A 19483-nucleotide genomic window follows, 5' to 3' on the forward strand; every position below is an offset into this window, starting at 1 on the left:
CCTTCTCTGTCATTCACTTGCGCTTTTCGTGTCTCAGAAAGTCAATAATGCTATGCTAAGATTCCTCCGAGCCGCAATGACTTCGCTCACAACACCCCGCGTTCCTATCCCCGCCAATGGTGTCGACTACCGTGGCAAAGTAGTCCTGGCACCGATGGTACGTTCGGGAGAGCTGCCTTCACGTCTTCTCGCTCTAAAATACGGTGCGGATCTTGTTTGGGGTCCTGAAACGATAGACCGATCCCTCATCGGAGCCACCCGCCGAGTGAACCCTCGCAACGGATGCATCGAGTATATCAGATACCCGTCGAACGGTGGTCGTGCAGACAAACCTGCGCAAGAGTCCATTCTATACCGGATTGACCCAGTGCGTGAGAAGGGAAAACTGGTGTTTCAGATCGGTTCTGCATCCCCGGAGCTAGCCGTAGAAGCAGCCAAATTGGTCGCAGGCGACGTTGCGGGGATCGATTTGAACTCCGGATGTCCCAAACCTTTCAGTACGAGTGGTGGAATGGGAGCAGCACTCCTACGGACCCCCGACAAGCTCGTCTCTATCCTTGAATCTCTCGTGCGAGAAGTCGGAAATCCATATCAGATCGGCATCTCGGTCAAAATCCGTATCCTCGAGACACCGGAGAAGACCGAAAGCCTCGTCAAGAGACTCGTTGCCACAGGTATCACAGGCTTGACTGTCCATTGCCGTACGACACCAATGCGACCTCGTGAACGCGCCATCCGTAACCAGTTGTCGATGATTGCGTCTATCTGTCACGATGCTGGCGTTGCATGCGTCATGAACGGGGACGTCACCTCTCGGGACGAAGCGCTTGCGCTTATGAAGGAGTTCGGTGTGGACGGAGCAATGATAGCGACAGCGGCCGAGGCAAACCCGTCATGTTTCCGCTCCGAAGCAGAGGGTGGTTTACTCCCCTGGAGGGAGGTCGTCCACGACTATCTTCAAGCCGCTATTGAGTGCGAGAACCGCTTCGGCAACACTAAATTCCTCCTGAACATCCTCATCCCCGGGAAAAACAGGGAATTCAAGGATGCGAAGACAGCAAAGTCCTACTCTGACTACTGCCACTTCCTCAAATTCGATGACCTACTTCCGGGGGCCGCCCAAGTGGACGAGATCCTCAATCTCACCGACAAGTCTGTGTACAAGACGAACGAAACGGAGGATTCCGCTCGCGCTACCGCTGTCAAAAATGCCCTCGAGAACAATGAGACTGCTCGTGCGGCAAGTGGTGCGCCCCGGCCCAAAGCAGCCTCACCAGCTGTGAGCGGAGGAGGCCCCATTCGCACCAACTCCATCCCAGCCCCCATCAAGCCGAAGGCAGAAGATCACCCTATCGATATCACTGTCCCAGCTCCAGAGGTTACTCAGAAGCAGGAGCTTACTGCATGAATATAGCGCTCATCTTCCACCTCTAGTTGCGTCCGAGGACTCTCCATTCTCACTCATCTTTCTTCCTGTTTTTTCTATCGCGCTGCATAGCTTGGCTCTAATTCTGCATGTTATGGTGTATGTGTGGATGACCTTTTCTGGGTTTTCTTTGTCCGGAGTTTGTCTTTAGAAATCTGTTTATAGATTCCCGTCTGTTGGGTTGTGAATATATTCATTCACCTTGGTCCAACGCAAAGTATGTTCTACAGTAATGAAACAGCAGTCTCTACATATTTCCATGAGGGTAGTCCATATCGCGTGTGTTGTGTCGCAGTTTGTAGCAAAAAGCTTTATCAAGTCCAACAAAGGGTGTAGTAAGTAGCAACCGCACAGGGAATAGCAATGCAACATCCAGGGTCATCGCGACTCAGAACCGGGAATAGTTGGATGCCATGGAAGTTAGTGATACGTTTTTAGTAGGAGTAGGGCGCCTCAAGGTCCTACTACATACCTGTTTACACACCTAGTTTAAAAGCGTATTAAGGCCTCTGTCTTACGTACTAATCTTGTTCTTTGCACTGGAGAGGGCCTTGTGCTACAGCAAAGGTAAAGCAACTGCTCAAAGACATAGAGGACCAATGATCTCTAGTTAACCCAACAATGCTCCTATTACTCTAAGAATGTCACCAACCGCCACAGGCGTTGGTGAATGCTGTGGATGCTATAGAACCCCTGAAAAGAAAGACCAATGGCGGGAACCATTGAACCCTGCCAGATCCGACAACAGTAGAATGCACGTGTGTCCCTGAACAATCCAGTAACATGATGATATGCAGATCGACTCGCTTGCAGCAGAAAACGCGTTCTAGACAGAAATCCAAGTCAAGAAGATTAATCCAGCTCAACCGAAACCGATGACTCTAGGACTGAAAGATGATCAGGCATCCGTGCTATCTGGCTTCACCTCCTCTTGCTTGGCAAGAAGCATATCCTCCACGACCTTCATTCCAGCTTCTTCACCCTTCTTGCTGTCGTTTTCGTCGCCGGCAACGGCTTGGTCGAGAGCCAACTTGGTTTGACCAAGAGCGTAGATCTGCTCTTCGATCGTGTCCTTGGTGACAAGACGGATGACTTCTACCTCCCTGGTCTGCCCAACACGATGTGCTCGGTTCTCCGCTTGCACATCTTCCTGTGGGTTGAAGCTGGAATCGAAGATGACGACTTTGTTCGCACAGGCCAGATTGATTCCTGCACCACCGGCCTTCGTCGAAAGAAGAAATACAGGAATGTCGGTTCGCTCATGGAAAGCATCTAGAATGGACTGGCGATCCTCTACATTCGTCCGACCATCCAATCGAACGAAACCCAGGTGGAGAGTCTCAAGGACATGCTCGAGGATATCCATAACCAGAGTGAACTGGGAGAACACCAGTGTTCGATCCCCGTTCTCTTGGAACCGTTTGAGTAACTCGCAAAGCTTGCCAACTTTCCCAGAGTTCATCCACTCCTCGTTTTTGAGAGCAAACTTCCCCAGGGAATGAGGGTGATTGACACACAATTGATGACATTCAAAATCATTATAAGCCTGCAGCTCTTCGAAGATGATGTCTGGGTTGGATTGAGACCAATGCTCCTCCTTCAAGCAGGCCTTGGCCATACGGCTGAGGATGGTATCGGTGTAGTGACGCCGGTATAACAAAGGATGTATAGCAGCCTGTCGAAGCTTCATCAGAATGTTGGCAGACCTGTTACCAGTCTTCTTTCCGGCGGCGCGGTCAGCAAGGAGCTGACGAACTTCTTCCTTTTCATGCTCATAGATCTCCCTCTGAGAGATATTCAACTCGCAATACTCAACGTGAGAGGTCTTACGGGGCAGGTCGATGACTTGGTGCTTCTTTCGCCTCAATACAAACGGCTTGAGCATGGATTTGGCCCGTTCAATGCGCTGCGCCGAGAGAAGGGTGGAGTGCGACTCATCCACTGTCTTTGCCTTGTTTGCAAAGATATACTGAAGGTCTTCCTTGCGCTCTTGAAAGACCTTTGGAAGGATGAAGCCCAGTAGTGAGGCAAGTTCTTGGAGATTGTTCTGCAACGGCGTACCGGTCAAGAGAAGTCGAAAACGGGCCGGAATCCGTATCAGCTTCTCATACAACACTGATGTACTGCTCTTGAGCATATGTCCTTCATCATAGACACAAACACAGAAGTCCATGTTGCGCAAGAAATGGGCGTCAACCTTCGCCTTTGCGACAGTGTAGGTGGTGATAATCACGTTGATATCATCACGGTTGTCTTCGATGGTCTGGCGAATCAAGGCGCGTTCTGCTTGCCCTGCATAGTAAGGCATGACAGACAACGCCGGGCAAAATTTCTGAAACTCCCGAAGCCAATTCTCGATTGTCGACGAAGGCACAACCACCAAGTGCGGTCCTTTTATGCCCTTTTCATACAAGTGCGCTAAAAATGCAATGACCTGGCATGTCTTTCCAAGTCCCATGTCATCGGCCAAAATGCAGCTCAATTGCTTCTCAAACAGCAAGGACAACCAGTTAATCCCCACAATTTGATAATCTTTCATCTTCAGTTCGTCACTCATGATAGCAGGTTGAGAAATGAAACGAGACTTGCGTGAACCTGACGCAGGGCCATCGCTATCCTCGTCGGTACGCTGGCTAGCAGGTGTCCCAATGCCAGAATCGTGCGACTCTCGGTCAATCGATACCAGCTCTAATTCACCGTCCCGCTTACCAAAGATATCAACGCCCCATTTCTTCATTTCTGCTGCAACCGGGCGTCCAAGGGCTTCGCATTTGGCGACTAATGAATCCACCGCTTCATACCCCACCCACATATCGAGACATTTGTCAACGATCTTGTCGCCAATTGGCTTCGGTGACTTCCTGCCCCTGGCGCCCTTTGGCTTTGTGGTTTGCTCCGTTGATGGGGCGGGTACAGCGCGGGCCTCGTCTAGGGACCTGAATGGACGGTGGGAGATAATGACTTGGGCAACATCCTCCGTCGTTGCAGCCAGATCTGCAAGCTCTACAGCCTGGCACGTGTTGATGAACCTCAAAACCTTGATTTCGGATTCCCCATTTTCCAACGCATCGCCAACACCAGAGTCAGAGTCGTCCGTTATGATCAAAGGTGCTTCAGGTGATTCAGAACGTGCGGGTGAAGGCTGCTTCCGTCCCTGTACCAGTCGTCCAGGCTTTTTCTTGGGAGGAGTCTCGGAACGAGTAGGACTTGGGGAAACGACACGGTTCTTTGGTCCTCTCATCAAGCGTCTGCGGGGCTTCGCTTCTTCCTCGTCCAGCGGTTGTGGTTGCGACTGCGATTGAACCCTCTGGCTTGCCAAGTTCTTCTGCAGGTTCATGGCCGACCACTTATCCTGAATTGTCCCTCGAGCTTTAATGTTTTGCTTCGCTGGGGCGATCTGTTCGGCTTGTTGAGCTGTAATCAATTCATCGTCGGATGAACCAGGTGCATCTCGTTCCTCTGTATTTGCCAGATGATCCAATGCATCCTCATAATTGCCCCGCTTGAACACAAGAGCTTGCATGCAAGCTTGGACCGATTTCTGCGGCATCACTTTCAACATTCTCTCCACTTTGACCCTCATCTGGTAGTCTTGAATATCTTGTAATGACGTAACAGAAACTTCCACTGGTTGCGCGCGGGAAGGGCCACTCTGCCTGGGCTTCTTTATGGGGATTCCTTTGGGGGTCGGGTCCATCTGGGAAGCAGCGCGTTTGACGCTCGGGTTGTAGACCGCGGAGGAGGTGATCTCCTTGAACCGATCAAAAGATGACGAAGAATTGGCGCCCAGCGGGGAATCCATGACTTTTTCGGGACTTCGCGATGCCTTGGTGAACATAGACGGTTTGATATCCGTGCTTCTTTTCAACTGGGTATCTTCGTCGGAAGATCCACCGACGTATGTTGGACCGTCGTCGTCAAGATCTATGAGGGGCGTACGTTTTGCAGGGCCGGCAGAGGCAGGAGGGCAGAATCGCGTTCCAGGAGGTGCCATCGTATTAGAAAGGCGACCTCCCAGCGAGGCAGGGCGGGACGGCGAGGACGTTGGGCCTGGGGGAGAAGAAGCGGCAACTTGGACGGTACTTTTGGCCGAATGAGGGACTTCGATGATTTGTGTCGGTTGAGTAAATCGCTGAGAAGCAGGGGTCAACGATTGTGTTGCAAGTGATTGGAAGGGTTGAGCGGCCAGCGGAAGAGTGGCGATAGTCTCATATTCAATATCATCCTTGACGCCGGTCGGAGGAGTACTACGGACAATCCTCCTGTCGCTGACGGGGGTATCAGGGACGGAATCGTCCATGTTGTCAATCGACAACAGGCTATTAAGCAATAAAGATCGAATTAAAGATGGACAAATCAGACAGCAATGAAACAGGAGCAAAACCCCAACGGAGCGCCAAAAGAGTGCTCGCCTGCTTCTCCAGAATTCATTCCATCAGTGTCTTTTTTTTCCCTCCAACAAACGCGGCGGACGCGCCTGGGTCACGTGAGCTGGCGCCTCAATTAAGACCAACCGGGAAACAAGAACACATAGCCCTGTGAATAATGCAACATCTATGGGCAAGTCGACCAGGATGTAAGAATAGAATAATACTTTATACTTCCATTGTCAGATGCAACAATGATCATACCTATGGCTACTCATCTACCTCGAAACCAGTCCCCAGTATTCACACCATTACACCATTGAACAATACTGACCAATCACAGCCGCTGACGAATGGCTTTTCAGTCCCATCAGCTCCGCTCAATGCGCTCCATATCTGTACCGTCATTAGGTCAGTACTCCGTGCCTAGTTTAAGCTAAGCTAGGTACCTACCTTACTATGAAGTAACACTTTGAGGAGTAGATGCATATCAAGTTCTCAATAGCTCAACCTTTTATCTAGCATTATTCTCCATTGAGAGCAACTGATCAATTTTATCTGAAGGCGAAAAAAAAAAAAAGAACTCTTGTCTATTCACCCAATTCTCTACTTGTCGACAATTGCATATTGAACCTATTCCTCCGTCTTTCGACACCAGTTTACAACAACAGCAAGGCAACAGGTGCTTTTCTCACCCTTGATTTCGCTCACAATGACTAGCCGCCGCTCTCAAGAGAAATCCTATGCAGAGGCGGCTGCCGCACCGCCGGCAAAGGAATCAGCTAGCTCTGATGTTACCCCTGCAGTTCCCGCGTAAGTAGTTTCCACTATACTGCCCGCAGTCCGAGCATACGGATTGGTCCATATATTAGATTGATATAGGCTTATACTCATTTAGAGATGTCATCTACAAGCTGCTGGGATTCACAGCTGCCATGGTTGTCGGTCCTATCGGCATGTACTTTGTCACAGTAAACTCTGGTGGTATGTCTTTCTTCCATCCGATCAGTAATTTCGCTTCATTCAAGATTCATGCTGAGTTGGACAGCGAGTTCAACTGTGGCTGGTATCACGGCCGCCATCACTGCAAATCTGGTCTTATTCGGCTATATCTACGTGGCCTGGCAAGATGATCGAGAAGAGAGGGAAGCAGCATCAAAGAAGAAAGAGAGAAAGGCCCAGTAGATTGGGTCGATGTCGCCGGCAAATTAATTCCAGACGCTTTATTCAGTTTCTCGATATACCTATATGTGTACTTGATATGTTATGAGTTCGACTGGCAAAGTAGTGGATGCTGTGTGTTGAAAAGATCTGAAGCAATTCTGTTCCGATATTTTTGAATAGCCCCGTTTGATCCATTATGTTTCATGGTCAAGCATGCGATGATCGCCACAAACTATGTGTATCGCATGCATATAGTCGTCCTTACAAGATGTCCAAGGCTCAAATCAAATGGCCACTGACGCCTGCAGATGCACGAACAAGACTCGTGGTATGTGATAAAGTCAAGAAGTAGTGTTCAAAGAAACGCAGACTAAACAGCTTTTGGTATCTACGCCGGTCTTCTCTTGACGAATTCCTCCAAATCAGCCTTGGTTGCAACCCCGAGTACAAACTTCCGGGATGCATCAGTGACCACGGCAAACTGCTGCTTTTCTCTCCTTTCTCCGTTGGGTCCCTTTTCACTCTCGAAGAACTGCTCTAGCTCCTCTAACGGCGTCTCCATTGTGATGACCTGATATGTGCCACGCTTGCGGTTGAAGCGCTGCATGGCTGTTGCGACAGTGTCCGTTTCCTTGACGGTGCCTTGTTTGAGCAACTCCTTCAGTCGCGGTATGCTAAGGTATCCGAGTAAAGACCGATTCGATGAGATGACTGTCAGGTGGGTATAATCGCGCTCATATGCTGCGAGCATAGCGGAAGCAATAGAATCGCTAGGAGAGACAGAGAGCGCAGGAGGGGGGTCAAGATCTTCAACAGTAGCCTACAACAGAGGTTAATCACATCGAGGTGCTTCTTGTGGCATTCTGATTGTCATAGAGGGAAGACGAACCCCTCTATACTTGTCAGCCCAGGCAGTCTGACTTGTGGATACTTCGACATTTGGGGCGAGTTTCTCACGAGCGAATGCCTCGCTGGCGGTCATGTAAGAGGCCATTCTCGGAGGAGAGTGTCTGATATTCAGGAAGGGTGGATTAGGATGAGGGGCAGAACGGCGTTCAGTAGCGAGTCGACTTTCGGACCATCAATCAATGGCACTCTTGCTACAATGCGAGTCACAAGAAGCCTGAAAAAAGCTATTCGTCGCGCTATTGACTGTAATAGCAATCGAGCTTGAGTCAAGGTTAATTTTATGTCGAACGCGGCCCACTAATTTCGGCGGATCGGGATCGGCGCGGAGGGGAAAAATGAGCGCCATTTGTGACACGAGTGAGCGGAGAACGGGTGTTTAGCTAATCAGGATGCCAAAGTACGTCCAAAGTCCGACGTCATCGTCCTTCCGGCCCTTGTCAGACCTCATCATCCCCCTCCCAGTTTCTCGTCTCGATGTAATCTTCCATAATTTCGCTTGGGATTACCTGTGCCCGTGGCGTTATTTTAAAGTGCAAAGCTTGAAATCAGATCTGTATTCGTGCTCATCTACTTGCCTTCCTCGAACCGGCTCTTCCGCTCACCAGCCCTACGAGTGGAGACAACGACCTGGTATCGAGGATCCGTTCGTACCAGCTCATCAGATCAATTGACCAGACACCATCAATCAATAGTGTTATAGCTAACGGCTAATCAATTCCAAATTGAAATCATGTTTCCCTCTGACAGTGTGATCCTTGAGGCCTTCAACGCCCAGAACCCTCTGAACCGTCCCAAAGAGCCCAAGCAAGCGGGATCTGCGGCTTCGATCAGACGGGAGCCTTTCCCGGCGTGGAGTGTGATCGACGAGTCCAAGAAGAAAGCCGATGCTTTCGCTAAAGAGGCGGCTCGAGAATTCGATGTTGTCAGTCAAAAGGCTCAAGCCAAAACAGGCAAGATTGAGCCATGGACCCCCAAGTACTATGCATCTTGTACCGTCGGTGGTCTGCTGGCTTGTGTAGGTCTCAGGAGCTGATATGGTCTATTTTGATCTACTTTTAACCGATTAACAGGGTCTCACCCACACAGCAGTGACGCCACTGGATTTGATCAAATGCCGCCGACAAGTTGATTCGCAGCTGTACAAGAGCAACATGGAGGCGTTCCGCGTGATTCGCAGTGCAGAAGGCATAAGAGGCGTGTTCACTGGTTGGAGTCCGACATTTTTCGGATACAGCGTAAGCTGACGGTTTATGGCGCGGTTTTGATCAGAACTGACTGACAGGGGGCAAAGGCTCAAGGAGCATTCAAATATGGCGGTTACGAGTATTTCAAGAAGTTCTACTCTGATCTCGTGGGACCGGAGCGTGCCCATAAATGGAAGACGTCCTTGTATCTCGCCGCCAGTGCTTCGGCGGAACTCATCGCTGATGTCGCCCTATGCCCTTTCGAAGCTGTCAAGGTGCGCACGCAGACAACTATTCCTCCTGAATTCAAGGGGACTTTCTCTGGAATTTCTCAACTCGTCGGCAAGGAAGGAGTGGCTGGGTAAGTTTATATCGCTTCAGAATCTGCCTCCTGGATCTCTCACCACTGATCGCAATCATAGTCTCTACAAAGGTTTGTATCCGCTCTGGGGTCGACAAATCCCATACACCATGATGAAATTCGCGTCTTTCGAGACCATTGTGGAAGCTATCTACAACAGGCTGCCCCGAAAGAAGGAAGAATACGGCAAGGGCGCGCAGACTGCAGTCGCCTTTACTGGTGGTTACTTGGCCGGTATTCTTTGCGCCGTCGTGTCCCATCCCGCTGATGTTATGGTGAGTAAGCTGAATGCTACTCGAAAGCCTGGCGAGGCATTTGGTGCTGCAATGAGCCGTATCTACAAGGATATTGGCTTCAAGGGTCTTTGGAACGGTCTCCCCGTCAGAATCGTTATGATCGGAACTCTTGTGAGTGCTCTTTTTGCATGTGTTTGCGGCCAAGAGCTAACAACTCTCTGTACAGACTGGATTGCAATGGATGATGTGAGTTTCACCCTCCAAGTGCTAGAAACAATGGCAGATGTACTGACTTTCTCAGCTACGACTCGTTCAAGATCTTCATGGGTCTCCCAACCACCGGCGGTGGACCTCCCGCTGCGAAGAAGGAAACAAAGACCGCCGGCTTCTAGAGATTGAGGCTAGCGCATCGTGATAATGTCTTCGAGCTTTATCGGTTACAGTGAGATCTGGAGGACGTCTTTTCTATATAGTATGTTAAAAGGTAGTCATAACTCAAGTATTGAATAAAGTTTGTTGATCCACTGGTCTTCAAGTACTCTCGAATAATCTGGCTGATAATAAAGTATGTACTCCGTATCATCATCGCCAAGACATCTCTTATCAGTAACCACTTTAGTCACAGCTCGGACCAATCAGTAAACACTGCTGGCGTATCTTATCAGCCCACTGCGCCTCGACGTCACAGGGACTCTCCACAGTCTCCGAGACCACGAGGCTCGATGCGTGCTTGCCCACTGGTTCATCATTGTCATATAACGATGACATTGGTTTCCTAACAATCCCTACGATTCTTTCAGGGGTAGGATGTGTGGTGCAATTTTTCCTGTTCTGTAGTCAGACCTGTTGGCGAAGTTCCCCCAATCTCTGGGCCTTTTCTTTATATATCTCTCACATCCCGCATTTGCCTACGACCCCTCAACTCAGCACCTTGTTTATTATCAGGTAAGTCATAGTATCCGTAGCACCATCCTATTCATACTTCTAACTTCTTCATCCCAGTATCTCACTCGCTTCTGCAGAGTACATACCTACCAAACTTCATCTAAACAACAAACAACCCACCACCATGGGCGAGAACGAACCAATCGTCTCGCACGGCCGCGGAGGTACGCATACCATACATACCTAGTCTAAAATAACCCTCTCGAACCCCCTCTAACACCCATATCGCAAATCAGGCCAGGGCAACATCGGCGCAGACTCCACCCAGTACGTCGGCCCCCGCACCCGGGACCACCCAACCCACCCTCTAACCTAACCCCAGATACGTCGATGCCGCCATCGTCCGCGAAGGCCCCTACGGCGACCAAGGCGACGGCGCCTACTCGGCCGGTGTAAGTCGCGCCCTGTCCCACGCCAATCAAGCAGACAAATGAGCAGATACTGAGCGAATGCGACGACAGCGCGGCGGAGCGGGCAACATCGGCTCCCCCAGCGTGCGGCCCACGTCGCGGGTGCCCCACGATGCGGAAATCATCCCCGAGCTGGCGATCCGCAAGTCGACGGATGAGAACTATCACGTTGGGGTATGTTCATGTTCATGTCCACGTCCACGTTCACGTCTTCCTCTCCCTTCCCGTCTCGCTTTATCTTCAGCGCAAGCGGGTTGGAGCGCTGTGGTGTGCTGTAACTAACTGTACCTCGTTTACCCAGCGCGGCGGCCAGGGGAACGTCCACCTGGATGAAGAAACCCGTAAGGAGAAGGAGGAGAAGAAACGCCAGCATCATCAGCATCATCCTGAGGGGTTGGCGGATAAGCTCAAGCATAAGCTTTTTGGGAGGGGTTAGATGATACGTTAGAGTGGGGACCACATAGATTGTTAGTATGGCAGTGCTTTGTCTAGGATATTGTTATGATTCCCTGTCTGCTTTTGATAGTGCTGGGTCTATCGTTGTCAGTCTGTAGAACAAATCGATAATGTGATATGCACAATCGGGTCTAGATCCCGTTATGAAAGTTGTGAACATCTTTTTATCAAACAGCGGCAGACTCATAGTCTATCGTCATCTTGCATAAGCCTATTAACATGCAGAAAAGGTGTTATATCAACATACACCGCCTGTTGATAACGAGTTCTGCACCAAAGGACTAGACCATTGTCAGTGGAGGATTGATCCCATCTTCCGTAGATCCTTTGAACGTAGTCAGAAACAGGGAACAAAATATGTACTCGAAATATCAAGCAAACACGAGAACGGCACATTAATCAATCGATGATTGGCCCGGGCATCCATGTATCGTGACATCGTCAAGCATAAACGTATCGAGCCGTAAGAAAGCTCGATGAAAACATTCAGGAGGATTAACATTAACAAAAGAAGCAAAGACGCAATTTCCCTGTTTTCCCATGTCTGAACTCGAGAAGAAAAACGCCCACTAAGAACAATCATTACATACGTTAGAAGAGTAGCGAATGAGAACCAGATAAACACCTATGTATCCCTTAATCCTTGCCAAACTTGCGCTTGAACCAACTCTTTCGCTTATCTCCTGTATCGGACATGTTCACCGATTTTCGCAGTTGACGACGGTTGGGCGCTGACGCGGCGGCTGGGGTGCCGCCAACAGGGCCCCCAGCGTTAGGATCGAAGGCTGGTGCTTGGCTGAAGCTATGTACGGGAGCTTTTGAAGGTGCCGGCGCATAGCCATTGAGATTGTGTTGAGAATTGAACCCTTGCTGTCCAAATTGTAGCTGCTGGGACAATTGGTCGATCGAACTGTTCACGGAGCTGGGGTCGGTCGAATTGCCCCAGGCATCTGTGTGGCTTCCACCGGACCCAGAGGCCGCAGTGATATTATCGAAGGACTTCTGGTGTGAATGTTGTGCGTACCCGTTCGAGCCGGTGCTGTATCCTGTTTGATCGGTATACACGCGCGGGTTGGGTCGTGGTCGACGACCGCCGCCTTGGTTGTACGGGTAGTAGCCATTATCTTGAGGCTGGCCATTGTAAGTATCGACGTAACTCTCTGGTCGCGAATAGGTTCCCCGTTGATTGAAGTATCCGCTCTGATCACTGTATCCTCTGTTTGGATGGTACCCGTTTCCACGGCTGGACTCTACATGCGACCATGGCTGTTAGCATACTATATCACGAAATGACAGTTCAAGCGATAGCATATTGTCTTCAGAGACGATAGTTTAAAAGGGCGTATTCACCTCCATAGTAGCTGCCACGTTTGTTGTGCTCTCCACCGTTAGGTGACTCTGTAGATACGCTTGTTAACAATCTGAAATGCATGACAGAAATGACAGATTCGAACTCACCTGTTCTCGCCCACGAAACGGGCCTACTACTGTACGTCCCTTCAAAAGCAGCTTCAAAAGCTCGGATGGTCTCTAATGGACGTTCAAATCGAGGACGAGTGGGATTGGAAAGATCGGGTTCAGCTTTGATCACAAACACTGTGTCAGTAGAAAGTCACAGCAGATTGTACAAGCTCTGACTACGTACTGATAATCTGCCCAAATCGGTCTTTGTGCTGCATAGCTCTTAAAGAGCCCAGGGTCGACTGTTCGAGGGCAACAGCCGCTGATTGATCAAAAAGTCAGTTACTATGCGGACGCAGAGCTAACAGAAAGAAGAAGGGAGGAATGAAGTTTAGGTGTGGAGTCCAAATCGTGGAGGATGTTGCAGAATATTGAGCGACCGAAAGAGAGTTAGATATGGGACCGACGTACCTGGTTGCGCTTCGTTCATAGCAAGCGTTGGATCGGCTTTGGTATGTAAACTGCGCCTGTGCTTCTCCTCCGAAGACTCCCTGAGAGAGATTTTATTGCTGGCAGAATTGCTCGACCGGCGAGATTTATCAGACCTGCCTCCGAAACTGAGACCACGACTCGGTCTGGGCGACGCGACCGGCTGGGAGGGGGCCATCTTTATTTTATGTCAAAGCCCGTTTTTTCTGCTTCAACTAAGTCACTTAGCGGCCGATAAACAAGTTTGTCAACAGATAGCTCCACTGACGACAGGAGTAGCTCCGTCGTGATCTGCCTGAACTATGGCAGGCTGGCGGCCGTAGTGGAGCGCAACAGGTGGACACTGCCAAGAATTGTATGAACAAACACGATTGCGCTGTGTTGCTTTGGATTGGTTCTATCAAACGCTCGGTAACTACCTAGATAGGAGCCTTGAATGCAGCGAACGGTGGACGTTGACGAACGAGTGGAAGCGGCAGCTTGAGCTTTGAAACGCTTCCGCAGATTGCAGTGTCTATGCTGTGGAGACGCTGGTACTATACGAGGCTGCAGAGGAGTCGAATTTGAACCGACAGATATCTTCTTCTTACGGTTGCTTCAGCAGCCAGCAGGTCGGAAAAAGCAAAAGAAAGCACTTCCGAAAGTCGTCACTGCTGAATGGAAACGAGAGAGTGTACAGAGTTACGTCGTAAATATGCGCAAGAGACCGTGCGAACTTGCGAAGATGTATCGAGCGAGCTCGCAGGGAATAAACTGGGAAGCGACTAGCAGCCGAAAGACAGCTGGATCGGCAGAAAATAGATAGTTCGAGCGTTTTCCGAGATAATTGAATTTGTGCCGCAAAGATCGACAGTGATGGTGATGGAAGTTGTTAGACGTTAGTTGGGACAGACGGCCAAAGTGTCACAAGAATTAGGGTGCTCTCCAAACGAAGGTCAGTGAGAAGAAGTGCTAGAATAATAATATTCAGCTAGCTAGAGACCAAAGAAAAGGCAGGCAGATAGGCCACAGTTATAGTGGTAGGTAGTAATCGAGAAACACAGCGTTTCGAAGTTGACGACAGACGCCACGCAATATTCTGAAGAGAGGGGAACCATAACCAAAGAATTAAATAAAAATAAAACCCAAAGCAAGTGCTACTGTGCCATGCTATGCTGCTGGACTGAACCGCCTCCCACGAGTCGGATGATGGCGCTATATTATTGTTCAAGCCACCTGACTGCTGAGTACGTAGAAGGCTCTGGTTATGTCTATTCTGGTAGGTTAGTACCTTAGGATCTTGGTATCGACTACCTTTCTTGCAGACTACGCTACGTACTCTTCGTATGGAGAAAAGAAAACAATATCTCAGCAACTATAACAGCAATTCTTAGAGCCCTGAATCTGCCACTTGTGCCCAACTGCGACAATGCATCTCTTTCCATCTTGATAGGATTGCAAGACCACGATCTAGGCAGCCGGGAATAAAAAGCAAGAAAATTCAGTAAAGGTAAAATACCACTAGGCCGAAAAGTCAATTAACTCAGTCAGAATCCAAACGAATTAATACGGCCACTCCAATATCCAAGACAAAGAAGGGCTCTGAGCGGCCCACAGGCTTCCCTCACTGGCTGGCGGCCGTTAGGCAAGAAACCAATCGGCTACCGGAAGGTTCCCCAGCCACCGTCAGCGGGTCGTCTCGTTGGCCGGGAGAAGTCCAGGAACTGGGTCCATCCTGTTCTTGAGTCAACAGTTCCTTGGATGTGATCGAAAGCGAGAATTATGGACTCGTGTGCTTGAGAGAATGCGATTGTTTTAAAAATAGAGAGCATAGGAGCATTTTGTAAATAGAAAAGAATTGTTTTCTAATCAATAATTTGTTAGAAAGGAAAGAATATTCTTACTGATTGTTAGTAGTGAAGAGTTTCGAATCTACGACTATGTCATGATTACTTAATCATGGTGGACTGGTATTTTTATTTTTAGGTTAACTCTAAAACTGATTAGCTTTAGCCTGTGTTTCGTCGTGCATTGTTCTCAGAGCTCAGAGTACGGATACTGCAGCCGATTGTTACATTATTATTATCTGTACTCCGTACCTTAGGAGGGTACCTAGGCATATCTGGCTGTGGAAAAGCCCAGTCAACCCCTGTTCAAAGCAAACAATAAGCTGAATCTTTTGAATCCATCTGTATCCGCGTCCCTCCCATTGGTTCCTCTCCCGTGCCAACAGCTAGGCGACTTCGAGGATACAACTAGATAATTTCATTCGAGGTCATGACAGGGCGGGGTTATGTTACCTTATGCTACACTGCACAAACTGCAAAGTACTACGTATGCAGTCCTTACCTATGTACTGGCGCGTGGAGTGAGCATGAGATAGCATCATAGCTCAGACATTACTAGTAAATACAACCCGAACTTTTGGGCTCGATATTAGTTGAGTCAAAAGAGAAGCCACTCTCATCCCTTTCTCTAACAAGATCCCTATTATATGCACAGAGGCTTCGAACACTGCTTCGAATGGGGGTCTGAGGCTCGTCGGTCGTCACGACGCACGAGTTAGTGAGGATCATCAGTATGACCTGGTGGGTCTCTGTGGTGCGGGATGGCGCATTACTTTAATTATCACTCCGCAGAGACTCCAAACGAACAAGCATTAAAATGATTTTGGCTCCCGGTCGTTTCAGATCTGCTGAGGAAGGGAGGCAAGGGGTTCAGAACTCCGCTAACCTTGACTTTTTGGCACCGCGTTCCGATATCACATTTGCTTGGCCGATGGCATATATGTATTCAGGAAGATAACTCCTGTACAGATATTCACGCTGAACGGACGCAAGGTAGGAAAAGCTGAAGGATAGTTTGCAGTGGGAAAGAGCAGATTGCTTCGACATATGTACACCAGTTCCTGTATCTGAACTGGTGTGAGTAAACTCAATTAGGTTCCCTTTGAGATCAGTTCTGCCTAGTATATGGAATACAAGTGCTTTTCAGTTGATAGACACTTGAACGAACCCTCGTTCAGATAAGCCAGTAATCCTTAATCCGATTTCAGCAATCTGCATGACAAGCGACGCCTTGAAATTGACTCGAGCATTCCAAGTACATCTGGAAACCGGATGCGGGTCATAAAATTGCAGAGATCGCAGGAATATCTACTGTGACAGAAGAAGCATCATATTACTCACTCCATTACCAACCCGGCGCGCCGATTCTGCAAGCTAGTCGGGAGTGACTGTTTGAAATACATTTTTTTGACTTAACTGCAGCCAAAGCCGTGGTACTTTCGTACATAGTTCTCGGACCTGCATGTTATGTACCACGTCGAATATAGTCCTACCTGTCCGGCCTCTACCTCAATAGGGTTGCGAGCGAACATCAATGTGATGATCAATCTCTCATACGGAACGCATTGAGATGCTGTAGACATGATATCTAGGGAGGGATAACATCAGGCTGGGTATATCGAGCCTTGCGGGCATGTCAATGGGGCTGTGACTGTCAAGGTTTCAATCGGAGTATGGCATCTGGTTCCTATACTTGTATGATTTACAGGTGTGAGAGAAGTCACGGCTTACTCATTCCTAACGCAGATGCCAAAGGCTGCCATAGACTGCTTGTTCCAGCTACTGGGCGTGTGATCCCTCGTTCTATATGGTTACTCCCATCCGGTGAATCATTAGCTGTAATTATTGGGCATAGAGCAACCGCAATCCCTGGGAAGCCCACGCGGGTTACTAAAATGAGCCTGGCAGATAGAGCCGTGTCGCAGAAGGATTTCACAAGACCGATTTCGACATGCAGCGGCCATGTTGCGTTGGATGTTGGGAGATTATACGAGGTCATCAAAGTTGAGTTCCTGGCGTGGGATGGCAGAGCGGCGAAGTGAACAAGACCCCCCATCCAATTATCCTTGAACCCACCCGTCATCCATTTCCGCTACCATACGTCCAATCCGAAAGCAACGCGCTCTTTGTTGAAAATGTGTGGATTTGGTTGTTTATGAGTGTCAGATACACTGGGAAAGAAGCCACGTTGTCAGACAAGGCACATCATGCTCGCCAATGTAGAAAACACGACAAGCCCTTCTAGATGCCTGGAGGCCGACAATGTCGCCACGCTGGTAGAGTCTGAAGAAAATAACAAAAATTCTTTTGATTTTAATTCGTAGGGCTGGTCGGCCCTGCCTCTCCCACGAACATTATCAACCCGCCAACTCCATCATCTCAACATCGGCTCATACCGTCGACTCCTTGCCCGACTGTCTGTGCGAAGTTTCCGGATTGCCCAACTAACAGATAATAAACATGGGTCATTTAGATGTTGGAGGGGTAGAGCATGACGCGGACGGTGGCACCGAAGGACTTGGGGGGGAGGTTGTGGCGGAACTGAGCACGGACAACGCCGGAGTTGCCTGTAAGGTTGATATCGTCAGTTGTTGTTCCTCCTAGCAGCCGTCGTCCCACAGGGCTGCGATGCCAATATCACCAATCTATCGCATTGAAAGCACGTACCGTGTGGCCGGGTAACCTTGCCCCAGATGACCCGGATGTTGGAACCCCGAACCTCACGCTTCGCCCGGTAAACGAAAGCAACCTTCTTGCCGAGGTAGAAGCTGTAAAACAACGGTCTTAGCTGCATGTTCACTAAGTCGTGACCCTTTCGACCAGTGTATACTCACTTTGCGGCCTCAGTGCTGTCAACACCGTCGATCTTGATCAGACTATACAAGGTGTCAGCCTCCCATATCCCTCGACGTCCAGCTTCAGTGGATAGCTACCTGGTGTTGGGGTTGACCGCGCGCTTGGAGCGCTGGTAGCTCAGGTGGCGACCCCTGCACAAAGAATTCGTATTAACCCATCTGTCCATATGATTTCCTTTCGACTTGGCCCCCCTAGCCCGATCCCACAGTGCGACATTTAACATTTGTATATCGCATTCCGAATGATCGCGACTCGACGGAAAATCGATGAGAAGATCGTGGTAACTTACTTGACGTAGACTGTGCAAGTAGAAAATATCCCGTTAGCATGATCCTTTATAAATTCCATAATCGCTCCGCATCCATCCCCCGACACCCATTCCCCAACCTCTGCGCACACATCGATATCAAGCTAAACGGAGAGGGATCACTCACGTCTGTGACCTTGTTCCGAAGGCATTCTGACGGTTTATCTGAGCAACAGCGGGCAACGCAAACAAGTCGAAGGAAGGCAAAGATGACCCGCAAAAAGTCGTCCGGGTTGTCGTGATTGTCGTCGCTTCGATAGTCAGAGACGAGCAGCCGACCGCACAATGATCAATTTGCAAGGTGCGTTCCGGGCGGCTCGCCCTAACCCAAAACGGGGTCTTAGCGAGCTGAACCGCCCAGGGTTAAGCGAAGTCCCGTGATGGAGAATTTGGAAAAAGGCCTAAGCCGTTTTGGGGTGTTTCTGGAAGATTGTATTCTCCGGACTCCGAGATAAGCTGATAAACATGATAACAATCTACCCGCCAAGACATGACACTTGAGCCAGGGCAACCCCACTGCTTCCATAATCCCCGTCATTTCGACATTATTACTTTGCCGTCGGGCTACAGTGGTCCGAGGACGGTTCGACGGCTTCCCAGATCATTGGACATCGGATATATCTCTGGCTCTGCTTCTCCGGTGGACGTGAGCATTTGTCTAGAGCGTCGAATGCTGACAAACGTTGCTTATTTTGCTTCCTGCTCCGGAAAAGGTAGTGACGGAAGGGTTTTGTTTGGCGATAAGCTCAGTCAGTGAGATATCCTTATTGATACCATTTTCATTTCCGCGGGGGTTCAGTTGAACTCTATCAGAGAGAACCTGGTCCGTTTTATGTTTATTCCCATTATTATCGCGATCATTGTATTCGTGCTGTAGGGCTACAACAGTGTATATAGGCAGTAATTCATTGATACTTGTTGATACTACTCCTAGGGCCCGCACGTACTCCGAACGGTCCAGCAGACCGAGAGCACATATTTGGAAATAAAGCGAGTCCGCTGCCCCACTAGCAAGGAAATCGGCAATAGACCTGACATTCGCTGGTTTATCAGCAATCGTTGAGAAGAGGGAACTCTCGGTCTGTTGATGAGCACGCAATCGTCGAATCGAAGCCGAAAGTCAGCATATACTTTCTTCTCTTAACC

General features: G+C 49.3%; 8 protein-coding genes across 8 annotated transcripts; 4 read left to right on the plus strand and 4 right to left on the minus strand.

The window, feature by feature from the left end:
- Window positions 1-76: 76 nt before the first annotated feature.
- Asppvi_006386 (tRNA-dihydrouridine(20) synthase (NAD(+))) lies at window positions 77-1408 on the plus strand (the record flags this gene model as incomplete). The annotated part of the gene is made up of 1 exon (XM_043302290.1): window positions 77-1408. One exon carries the CDS (start codon window positions 77-79, stop codon window positions 1406-1408), a length of 1332 nt encoding a protein of 443 aa, XP_043158225.1.
- A 916-nt stretch (window positions 1409-2324) lies between these two features.
- Window positions 2325-5726, minus strand: Asppvi_006387 (DEAD/DEAH box helicase; the record flags this gene model as incomplete). Its single annotated transcript, XM_043302291.1, has 1 exon — window positions 2325-5726. The coding sequence occupies one exon, from the start codon at window positions 5724-5726 to the stop codon at window positions 2325-2327; it is 3402 nt and encodes a 1133-aa protein (XP_043158226.1).
- A 779-nt stretch (window positions 5727-6505) lies between these two features.
- Window positions 6506-6978, plus strand: Asppvi_006388 (vacuolar ATPase assembly integral membrane protein VMA21; the record flags this gene model as incomplete). The annotated part of the gene is made up of 3 exons (XM_043302292.1): window positions 6506-6606; window positions 6692-6777; window positions 6842-6978. 3 exons carry the CDS (start codon window positions 6506-6508, stop codon window positions 6976-6978), a joined length of 324 nt encoding a protein of 107 aa, XP_043158227.1.
- Window positions 6979-7345: 367 nt separating this feature from the next.
- On the minus strand, window positions 7346-7951 carry Asppvi_006389 (putative cystathionine beta-synthase (beta-thionase); the record flags this gene model as incomplete). The annotated part of the gene is made up of 2 exons (XM_043302293.1): window positions 7346-7777; window positions 7847-7951. 2 exons carry the CDS (start codon window positions 7949-7951, stop codon window positions 7346-7348), a joined length of 537 nt encoding a protein of 178 aa, XP_043158228.1.
- Window positions 7952-8596: 645 nt separating this feature from the next.
- On the plus strand, window positions 8597-10039 carry Asppvi_006390 (putative mitochondrial phosphate carrier protein; the record flags this gene model as incomplete). Its single annotated transcript, XM_043302294.1, has 6 exons — window positions 8597-8881; window positions 8937-9101; window positions 9149-9411; window positions 9473-9818; window positions 9874-9893; window positions 9949-10039. 6 exons carry the CDS (start codon window positions 8597-8599, stop codon window positions 10037-10039), a joined length of 1170 nt encoding a protein of 389 aa, XP_043158229.1.
- Window positions 10040-10716: 677 nt separating this feature from the next.
- Asppvi_006391 (DUF3602 domain-containing protein) lies at window positions 10717-11438 on the plus strand (the record flags this gene model as incomplete). The annotated part of the gene is made up of 5 exons (XM_043302295.1): window positions 10717-10756; window positions 10829-10859; window positions 10915-10984; window positions 11054-11176; window positions 11304-11438. The coding sequence occupies 5 exons, from the start codon at window positions 10717-10719 to the stop codon at window positions 11436-11438; spliced, it is 399 nt and encodes a 132-aa protein (XP_043158230.1).
- Window positions 11439-12094: 656 nt separating this feature from the next.
- On the minus strand, window positions 12095-13526 carry Asppvi_006392 (uncharacterized protein; the record flags this gene model as incomplete). Its single annotated transcript, XM_043302296.1, has 5 exons — window positions 12095-12708; window positions 12809-12856; window positions 12917-13039; window positions 13104-13181; window positions 13331-13526. The coding sequence occupies 5 exons, from the start codon at window positions 13524-13526 to the stop codon at window positions 12095-12097; spliced, it is 1059 nt and encodes a 352-aa protein (XP_043158231.1).
- A 4117-nt stretch (window positions 13527-17643) lies between these two features.
- On the minus strand, window positions 17644-18196 carry Asppvi_006393 (60S ribosomal protein eL33; the record flags this gene model as incomplete). Its single annotated transcript, XM_043302297.1, has 4 exons — window positions 17644-17741; window positions 17842-17942; window positions 18009-18050; window positions 18108-18196. 4 exons carry the CDS (start codon window positions 18194-18196, stop codon window positions 17644-17646), a joined length of 330 nt encoding a protein of 109 aa, XP_043158232.1.
- Between the last annotated feature and the right edge of the window lie 1287 nt (window positions 18197-19483).

The sequence above is a fragment of the Aspergillus pseudoviridinutans genome, assembly GCF_018340605.1.
Source record: "Aspergillus pseudoviridinutans IFM 55266 DNA, scaffold_4, whole genome shotgun sequence".
In the NCBI taxonomy this organism is placed as follows: Eukaryota; Fungi; Ascomycota; class Eurotiomycetes; order Eurotiales; family Aspergillaceae; genus Aspergillus; species Aspergillus pseudoviridinutans.